General features: G+C 38.2%; 1 protein-coding gene across 1 annotated transcript; it reads right to left on the bottom strand.

The window, feature by feature from the left end:
* Nucleotides 1-895: 895 nt before the first annotated feature.
* LOC120080644 (cyclic nucleotide-gated ion channel 1-like) lies at nucleotides 896-10,416 on the bottom strand. The gene is given in 10 exon segments (XM_039035351.1): nucleotides 896-1,240; nucleotides 1,242-1,292; nucleotides 1,294-1,910; nucleotides 2,267-2,503; nucleotides 2,752-2,863; nucleotides 3,501-3,784; nucleotides 4,231-4,271; nucleotides 4,274-4,430; nucleotides 8,784-9,316; nucleotides 9,794-10,416. Coding segments are annotated over 9 exon segments (1,998 nt in total). The 5' UTR covers nucleotides 9,258-9,316; nucleotides 9,794-10,416; the 3' UTR covers nucleotides 896-1,215.
* Between the last annotated feature and the right edge of the window lie 675 nt (nucleotides 10,417-11,091).

The following is an 11,091-nucleotide window of genomic DNA, read 5'->3' as shown; positions in this document are numbered from 1 at the left end:
TATTAGTACAACAATATAGGAATGGGACTCCAAGAGTAAAGTCATGTTAATTATAAGCTCATCATGTTCAATCTCAATTTAGAATTGATGAAAGAAAACTATTTATCAAAACAAGTATTGGAATCAAATTCCAATTGTAAAACAATACCAAAAAAAATATATTTTTTTTTTATCGTCTGAATTAAAATTGATACTTTAACATAATAGTAAAATATTCCTAAAATAATATAACTTAAAATCTCAATTTTAGGATTGACAAGAAGAAATCCAATGGTATAGTGATTAGAATGTCGATGTCAATATAAATATTAACGTCTTAATTTTGCAAAAAATTTGATGGATTTATTAATAAAAGGTTGATTTCGATAGATATTTTTAGAAAAATTAAAAAATAAGTCAAAAATAAATTTAAATTAGTAAATTAACATTTTAGAATTTTCAAACAAGTTGTCATGCCTATTATCTATATTATATTTATACTAGTGGTATTTTGATGTTAAGTTTTTATGTTTCATGGATTATTTCTATAATATAAGAGAAATATAGATTCACTTCTCATATTGATGTCAAATCTATAGAATCGTGAAAGTATAGAGGAAAATATGGATATGTTGATGAAAATTTAATAATACAAGGACAATAAAATTGTGGGAAAGAGAAAAACAGCCACAAAAAATCTAGTCTAAATAACTCCAAACCAAACATAAATAGTTCACCTTGTGGGTCAGTCTTATAATCACATCTTAATTACATTGATCACTTAAAAATTGTGTACCTTGTTCTTTTGAAAGAAAAAATGACTTTGCCATCCATAACATAACAAAAATGCAAAAAAAAAAAAAAAACAAAAACAAAAAACAAAAAACAAAAAACAAAAAACAAAAACAAAACTCAATGCAGTATAACTAGAAATTTATTTAGGGAAGACCGGAGTTCAATAATTTCCACTGAAACTGGGACCCTCTACCATAGACTGGTCAATGTGTAATAACAAAAAGCAGAAAAACATTTCTGCTTACTGCATAATGAATTACAACCAAAACTCCATTATTTGAAGGATTCTACCAAAGATATTGTAAATGCCATTCACAAACCTGTGCAATGAAATCAACCATTCCAAACTTGAACAACAGTTTAACATGTCCTCATCTTCAAACCAAAAAGCAATACAAAGTGATGAACAATAAATTTGAATGTCATCTTTCTACTGTATGGCTACGTGTTGTTATCTTTCAAGGTAAAATTTTGGCTCAGCTGGTTTCTGAAGCAGCATGGACATCCTAGCTCTTGTGACTATTTCGTTTCACCACACGAAGCATGTTAACAGCAAATCTAGATGCATGGATGGTGGCGCCTAAACTCAATGACCGCCCCTCGAGGCAAGCTAATGCTTCTTTCAACCTACTCTCTTCTTCCTTGAGAGACTCTCTGAGCTTATTTCTTTGATGGCGTCGCCACCGCCATGTTGCTTGTACAAAACAAGCTGCCCAGGTTCTCCACTGCTGTGAGTAAAATCTAAAAATCTGGCGTAGCTGCTTGCTGTGAAGTCTGCGGTACTGTGATGCTACAAATTTCAAGTCGTTGGGTTCAAAAGCAAATGCTTCAACTTCTGTTAGAGATCGAGCAGTTCGAGTTGAAATTGGGAGATTGGTTGAGGAATGAGGGTCAAGAGCCCAAGTCAGTAGCTCTTCTCCACAGAAATCACCAGCCATGAGGAAATCAGAGTTGAAGAATCCAGTTCTCCCACCATTTGTAGTCATGGTTAAGAGCTTGCCTCTCATGATGAAGAGCATTTCATCGACTGGATCACCTTCCCGAACAATGCAGCTTTCTTCTGTGTACAGCACTGGCTTGAGATGGGCACACATCGCGTCCAACAATTGTCCGTCCATCTTTTCAAACATTGGAACCTTAATGGAAAGTGTAAACAGATCATGTGAATCAATTCAGAAAGTCAAGCTCGGAATGTGTATGTAACTGAGCTAGTGATTGTTTATGACCATTGTTTATCCATCTTTTCAAACATAGGATACTTAACTGAGCTAGTATCATCTCTAAAAGTTCTTATAGGGGAAGAAACGTATTTCACTTTAAAACACTACTCTCAGATCATTTCAATCTCATTTTTAATCTTGTCAACCCTATATTTATGTGTATACACACACACACACACATATTATGTATTCGTACATAGTATGCATAGATGCTACTGCTATTCTCCTCCATGACTAACCCAAAAAAAAAAAAAAAAAAAAAAAAAACTCACTTGCATAAGCAAAGCCAAGCAAAGATGCCGCTTAAAGTCTCCTTGGATGTCTCTAGGCAGATTATGCAGCAGGCTGTGTTCATCAACACCTCTGGTTTCTTGCCATGTGTAATGTTGATACCTACGGACCCGCTCCCTCAGATTCTCAGGGAGTAAGCGATGTTGCATCCACTGTTCAACATCTTTCCTTCTCACTCTCATCTCCTCCACTCTTGTGTTTGTGGATCGCCAATACATCTATTCCACAGCAAGTTTAACACAGAGAGACTCATCTTTCTAACAAGAATCGCACAAGAATAATGGCTCTAAAACCATACCAACGCAAAATATGCATCAAACATTGCATAGGCTTTTATAACAAGTAGATTTATGTGCTTCTCAACAGCCCATAATCAAATCAAATGCCCAACTTTCATTCTTGCAAAGGAAAGTGATTCTATGCCAGCCTAAGATGACAAAAAGCAGCAAGAATAACTGGTACCAACCTGCACGTTGCCTAGGAGAGATGCAAACAAAACTAAGCCAGTGAGGCAAATGAAAATGGCAAAGCAGTTTTCCCATGTGCAAGGACTTGTAGTAAGATTTTGCCCCAAAGAGCTGCATCCAAGAGAGAAGTAGAAGTATGCAGAAAACTACTTCAATACTTGATGGTAAAATGTTCAACATCATAGAAATTCGACAGATTAATGGATTGTAAAACAACTCCATTTGAACTAACAAAATACTGCAAAGAGTATCATCATTACACGTTCGGTATTCTCATTGGGTTAGAGTGCTCAAATTTATGCATAATGTCTCAAGCAATGCATTAAATTGAGTGAATCTTTCTGTGAGCTCTAATCAATCAGCATAAGTTTATCCAACAGAAACCATATTATTTATGTTTAGAACCATATTATGTGATAACATATATAAATATTTGCAAGCGGCCAATTTAAATAAACGTCATCAACCTTCACCATGAAATTGCGAATTTAGGCTAATTAAACTAAGAGCGGCTTAAATGAGCAGAAATTTGTATAGAACTCCGGCCAGCCAGCAGTGGACTTGGTACAACGATACACAATAATAATCCTAAAACCTTCTTCATCCCAACAAATATACAGAGAAAGCAACAGGAAGTAGGAACCATATAATTATGAACATAAAAACACATTGTCCCTAGGAAGCTCATAAATTTATAGAAGATCTCTGGATCAGAAGGAATATCCCATAGGGGCTGTGGACAGTATACCTTAGATTCCTCAAGCCCCACCAGAAGCAGTGAAGGAACTTCTTCGGAAAACCTGATTCCATAATATCAGGCTGAAGGGCTTGAATGAATATTCCAAAGTTAAAAGGTCCTATCTTTGCCTTTTTGACAGGGCACATAACAGTGAGGAATTGATTCCCTTCATTACTGTAATTGTGATCACAATACAAAGAAGTAAAGGTACAGTCAGAATGCTTGCTACAAGCATCTTGCCAGCACTGGGCTACTCGTTCTATGGAACATAAGTACCAGATCGCCCCAATTACCTAAGGATGGCAAGACACAAAAAAGAAAAGAAAAATGTTACTGCAAGAGAAGGATGAATTAAATGCGTGAGTATAATTGACATACACTAGAAATATTATAATTCATTTGGCACACTCGAGGTTGAGGAATCACATGCAAATGGTTGCATGCAGAAGCAGAACCATCCATCTACTTTGTCTTTGTTTCTAATCGATCCTAGATTCAATGAGAACCATCAATTAGTAATACTACTTAAAGATTTTGGGATGAGTCCCTTCAGTTTAATGGTTCATTGGCTTCAATGGTTTAACCACATGTCAGCATGGCACCTTATGTCACCCAACTCCCTCTCCCCTCTCTATATTCTCCAAAGAAAGGAAGGAATTTTGGAAGATCAAAACCAACCAAGTAACCAACATACAACAAGAGTTGATAAAAATGACTAGGAGCATAGAAGAAAACTAACGTGGCTGGCTAGCATGTACAGAAAGAGATTAAATGCAGCTCTGCCCAAGCTGTTTCAATGAGTATGCCCGAGGTCTTCGTAACCTCTTTGTACAGTGGATAGATTCGAAGAAACCTCGGCACAAATTGACACAATACAGCATATTTCAGCAAGTCCTTCGTTTTCAATGATCTCGAACCTCTTGTTATCAGAACCACCACCTAGGCACATTATAGAAAAGCATGACAGTTCATGCATCAAAATCAAATGAACTTGAGAAATAAATGTTGATCAACATATTTTTCAACCTAGTTGAATCAATCCCTCAGACAGTTGACGGTATCAAGCTCACAGTCCAGCATTATAAATGTATGCTTAACTCAAGTTGAGATCATCCCACAGTGATTACAATACAAATATGGTTTGTGTTATTATTGCAGTATATAAATATGAAGACGAATACCATAAAAATATTTCAAAAGTATGCTACCAGAAAATGGGGATTTTTCATGCATTAAAGAGCACAAAATTGCACTGGCAACCTTGAAATAAGTGGAACTACAATTCCCATAACAATATGAACTTATTGTCTACAAAGAACTAAGTCTAAAAGAAAATTGAATTTCAATTCAGTTCTCAAATACCTGAGAAATTATTTTTAGGCTGTTGAAAAAGAGAGAAGGCAAGAACACAAGATTTACGTGAAAAACCCTAGATCAGGGAGAAAAAACCACGATAGAGACTGATTTTTTATTATTCAATTGATACACAAAGTACATGAGAATAGGCCAAATAAATAGACTAGTGGGAAGCCCTAGGGTACATACAATTACTAAAATACCCCTAAGGTTACAAATTGTTTTTCGACACTCCCTCTCAAGTTGGGGCGTAAATATCAATAAGGCCCAACTTGCTGACACAATAATCAAAGATTTGTCTCAGTAACCTTTTCGTGAGCACATCTGCAATTTGCTGATTTGAGGGAACATAAGGAATGCATATACTTCCATTGTCAAGTCTTTCCTTGATGAAGTGTCGGTCGATCTCAACGTGTTTTGTCTGTCATACTGAACAGGATTATTTGCAATATCTATTGCTGCCTTATTGTCACAGAATAGTTTCATTGGGAGCTCCTTACCTTGATGAAGATCTGACAACACTTTCATCAACCAGATTTCTTCACATATCGCTAAACTCATGGCCCGATACTCAGCTTCCGCACTACTTCTGGCCACAACTCCTTGTTTCTTGCTCCTCCAAGTCACTAGATTACCCCAGACAAATGTGCAATACCCAGATATTGATTTTCTATCAACAACAGACCCTACCCAATCAGAATCAGTGTAGGCTTCAATGTAATGTTTATCAGACTTCTTGAATATTAACCCCTTACCTGGTGTTCCTTTCAGATATCGTAGGATGCGTTCAACTGCTATCATGTGTTCCTCTGCATAAACTGATTGACAACACTAACTACATATGAAATATCTAGTCTCGTGTGAGATAAGTATATCAATTTCCCAACTAACCGCTGATACTTTTCTTTATTGAGCGGGACACTGTTACCAATATTGCTGAGCTTTGAATTATATTCAACTGGGGTGTCAACAGATTTGCACCCAATCATTCCTATCTCCTTTAGGAGGTCAATAGTGTATTTCCATTGGACACTGAGATCCCATCCCTTGACCAAGCAACTTCCATTCCGAGAAAGTATCTTAACTTCCCAAGGTCTTTAATCTCAAATTTTTTGGCCATCTTTGCTTTGAGTTTCACAATTTCATCATCATCATCATCACCAGAGAGCACAATATCGTCAACATACACAATGAGAACTGCAACCTTCCCTGAAGTTGACTTCTTTGTAAACAGTGTGTGATCTGAGTGCCCTTGGATATACCCTTGTCCTTTGACAAAGGTGGCAAATCTATCAAATCAGGCCCTCGGAGACTATTTCAACTCATATAGTGACTTTCTCAACTGACAGACTCGCTGTTTGAACTAATCTTCAAATCTAGGAGGAGGATTCATGTAGACTTTCTCCTCAAGTTCTCCATTGAGAAAGGCATTCTTTACATCCAGTTGATGCAGAGGCCAATCTCTGTTAACTGCAACTGACAACAATACTCAGATAGTATTGAGTTTAGCTACGGGAGAGAATGTCTCGGAGTAATCTACACAGAAGGTTTGAGTAAACCCTTTGGCAAATAACCTGGCCTTGTATCGGTCAACGATTCTATCTGACTTGTACTTGAAAACCCATTTGCACCCAATTATCTTGTGCCCTTTGGGTAGGATCACCTGGTCCCACGTTCCTTTTTTCTCAAAAGCCCTCATCTCCTCCATAATAGCAGCCTTCCAAACTTCAGTTTTCATTGCTTCCTGTATGCTACTCGATATCACCCCTGTATCTAAACTGGTGGTAAAGGCCTTAAATTTAGATGACAGGTTACTGTATGTCATGTAACTATGCATAGGGTACCTTGTACATGACCGAATATCTTTCCTCAGGACTATTGGAAGATCGAGAGAAGCATCATGCTCTTCCAAACTATCAGATTTCCCATTATGATCAATAGTCTCCTCTGCCTGGGTTTCATCTTCAGAAGGCCCCTTTACACCATCATCTCTAGTATCACTCACATTTTCTGGAACTGGGATCACTATTCACCGTCGTCTTCCCATCTGCTATAATGGTGCTGTTAGCACCTTTTTCTCCTTTTTCCTCTCTGCTTTCGTTAGTCTCGGCACAAGTATCAATCTCATTAATTTCAGGAATACACGTACCTAATGCTGGGTTTAACTCATGGACCGGAGCCAGAGATGCGACAGGTGGCGCCGTTTCCTTCTTGAGATTCTTCCTATAGTATGTTATCCATGGGACTTGATTGGTAGGGAGGATAGGACCGACATGTTCGGAAATAGGAGATGACTCTAAGGGAACTGTATATATGGACCAGTTAGCCTCTTTACTAGATGTCTCCTCCTGAAGATGGTTAATGGGAAAGAAGGGTTGATCCTCAAGGAAGGCGATATCTATGGAAACAAAATATTTGCGAGAGGATGGGTGGTAACATTTATACCCATGCTGATGGAGCGGACATCCAACAAAGACGCATTTTTTAGCACGGGGGTGAATTTCATGCAGTTTAGGCCATAGCCAAAAATCCGAAGCGGTACATCTGAGACTAAACGAGTAGTTGGGTAGGACTCTTTCAAACAGTCTAACAGATTTTGAAAGTGGAGAACTCGAGAAGGCATTCGGTTGATTAAGTGAGCGACAATAAGGATAGCATCCCCCCATAGGTAAGACAGGAGTGATGTGGATAGCATTAAGGACCAGGCAACTTCCACCAAATGACGATTTTTTCTTTCAGCTACCCCATTTTGTTGGGGGATGTACGCACACAAACTTTGGTGGATAATTCCTTTGGATGCAAGGAAGTCCTGGAAGGAAGTGTTAAAGAATTCCCGCCCATTGTCACTTCTCAAAATACCAATCCTTGCATTAAATTGGGTTTCCACAGTGGCATAGAATTGCTGGAATACAGATGACACCTCGGACTTATCAGTGAGAAGAAAAATCCAAGTAAGCCGAGTGTGATCATCTATAAAGGTGACAAACCAGCGTTTCCCTGTGGAGGTTGTGGTTGGTGAAGGACCCCAAACATCACTATGAACTAAGGTGAAGGGTGTGGATGGTTTGTAAGGCTAGGTCATCGCAAAGTCGGGCTGCAGAATAAACCGGCTGGGTCTGGAACGCATTGGGATCACGCGACTGGAGGTGCGGCTGTTCGGCTGAGCGACTGGAGTTGGGTCGGCTGGGGTTGAAATCCGACGGGATCTGTTCGTCTGGGAATGAACAGCTAGAGCTAGGTCGGCTAGGGTTGAGGTCCGACATTGATTGGATGATTTTCGACAGCGCGGCTTGGAGGTACTGTTCCACGACTTCTCGTACGGCTTTAGTGATGTCGGCGTTTACGGTCCCACTAGTCCCAAAGGAGGTTGCTGATGGAGAATTTGGTCTATTCTCATCTATGATGGCTAGGGTTTCGTCGCCATTCTCTGATACTATGTTGAAAAAGAGAGAAGGCAAGAACACAAGATTTACGTGGAAAACCCTAGATCAGGGAGAAAAAACCACGATAGAGACTGATTTTTTATTATTCAATTGATACACAAAGTACATGAGAATAGGCCAAATAAATAGACCAGTGGGAAGTCCTAGAGTACATACAATTACTAAAATACCCCTAGGGTTACAACCTATTTTTCAACGTAGGCTACCCATCACATTTTAATTCCTACTAACAAAAATTGTTCATGGCAAGACTAAGTATGAGAGAATATATTACTGACAACATGTCCATATCATGCAGATATAACAAGGAAAAAACCAATAATTTTCTGCCGGTGGAAATTTGCATAATTGGAAAAGTAGGAAGTGACAATTTGTTGAAACCATTTCAAGAAAGAGAGGGATAAAGGATTGAATCAAACAGATACATGAATGAAGAATTCCCTTAGCAAATGCTGCTAACAAATTAACACAAGTCCTAAGAAACTTTCCTCACCTGTGGAAGTGGGAGGACTGAAGAAATGTCAATTAGAAAGTATGATGACAGATACTTCGTTGCTATTGTCAAGGAATCTTCTACTAAAACACCTCTTCCAAATACTCGGGAAGATGGAGTAATAAATCCCGTACGAAACTGAAAAACAATATGCACAACATAGAATAAATCTGTGAAAAATCGCAATATACAGACTACAGTCTCCATTTTCCCATCTAACCTAAGACACATCTTTCTATTATCAATCACAGGAACATAAAAGAACAAAGGATCCAGCGAAACAGAAATCACACAAGACAGCACAAATATCTTGTTCCAACTTTGAAGAAATGGCCCTTGTGGATCAAGAATTTTCTTCTCTGAGGGCAAGCCTTCAGGTATAAGTTTATTAGAAGAAGAAGATTTCAGTAGCTTTTCAGTTCTTCTAGTTCCACCAAAACTAGAAGCCAATGCTTTGTGGAGACCTGAATTCATTTACTCATCCACTATGAAACTCCACTCCAGTAATTTTCTATGGCCTCGGATCTTGAAACCTGACCAGTAACAAATTGAGGATGATCAAGGTCCAATCCAAGTGACCCAGTAGTGGAAAAGACTGAGAAGATAATAGCAGATTTTGCTACCCTCTATGAAGCTATGAGCATCAATTTCTTCAAAATGATAAATATCGAATTCAAACCAACTTATAGAAACAAGCACACAAAAGAGGCAAAAAAGAATTTAAGGAATCAGATTAGAAATCAGTTTGAAAAGAGTCTCTCCATACGTTTTAACTTCATAGACATTCACACCGAGTTGTCTGCATAAAAGCATAAACTCCACTGGCATGAAACCACCCACAAGGAAATTCCGAACAAAAAGCAACAGAAAAACACTAAATGGCACAAATGAAATACAGAAAGATTATCCATAGCCACAGTAAGATCACACCAAGCATCTGTTTCTAACCAACTTCAAAAAATCAAAACGAGAACACTGAAAATGAAATAATCAGGACCAGAACTCATTACCCGAATCAGGGAAGTTCGTAATGCACGAAAAATCAACTATACCCACAAAAGGGAACAGATTCAAATTAAAGAAAATGGCCACTCTATTGTTGAAGTTGTTAATAGAAACCGGAAACGAGCTATAAAACTTGCAAGAAAAATTCCAGAGTGCCATCATAGATGATACAGCTTTCTTCTGAAAATTGACTGGTCGACCAAGAGAGATTGTGGCACTGAGATGATCGGAATGGAGAAATTGGGTGCAGTTGGGTCCCGCGGCGAAAGTCGAAGAAGGTGGGTTTGGAGAGCTTTGACTCTGCATTTTTTGGGGATTTGTCAACGATCGAGACGATACGTCAAGAAAGATATTGTATTTATTTTGTCCCCATATGATACGTCAATTTATGGATGTAAACGACAAGCTTCAAGCAAAGCTTTCCAAGTCTCCTGGATCCTGATTCCTGACGAAGTTCCAAGAAATTCCTTTGGGTCATCATATAAGTTAGATTTCACTCTTGCGATTGAGAAATTATGATGTAATTCTTCCCAAATACGTGAAACGAAAATGAAAAACCATTCAAATTCAAAGTTTATTAAAAAGAACGACTACTCTATCTTCCCCAAATGTATTCAATTGTAATAAGAGGAAGAGGACTTCACAGCCCAAAGTCAAGACATAGAAAACACAACCAAATGACCTCACAACCAAAATAAATTAAGAGAAACAAGAGAGAAAAAAAAAAAAAGAAAAAGAAAAAAACATACACAATTCAAGGAAATAAATCCCAAGAAGGAGAACCCTGCCGGAGAAGATCCAAGTCACTGAGATCACACATACTAACTAGGATGCAAGGTAGCTTCATGGACACTTAGATTACACTCACGTCAAATATGATAGGTAACCACACATCAAGTGACTCTCGAGACCTTATGACTCTACCAATTAACCACACTAAAATGACACATCCAAATGAGATATATATCAAAATGAGCGATCTTGTGGGAGCATGCACCCCACATGAGGATGTCCCTCCGAATAGCCTGCCTAAAAGGGTAACAAGAAAATGAATCATCTCTAGTCTCAACTCCACCAATGCACAGAACATATACATTAGGTACATCATAATACCACTTGTTGATACGATCAAACGCTTGTAACCGATTCCGTATAGCAAGCCAAACTATGAAAGAATATATGGGAATATTACCTCCAAACCAAAGTAGGTTAGACCAAGTCACTACATATTGCCTAGGCTGCAAGGAATCCCAAGCACTAGCAACTGAAAACCTCCCAAGCGACAAGGGAGTCATATCACAAG

The sequence above is a fragment of the Benincasa hispida genome, chromosome 1, assembly GCF_009727055.1.
Source record: "Benincasa hispida cultivar B227 chromosome 1, ASM972705v1, whole genome shotgun sequence".
Classification (NCBI taxonomy): Eukaryota; Viridiplantae; Streptophyta; class Magnoliopsida; order Cucurbitales; family Cucurbitaceae; genus Benincasa; species Benincasa hispida.
Note: the sequence above shows the minus strand (reverse complement) of the source record. Positions and strands in the feature narration are given on the sequence as shown.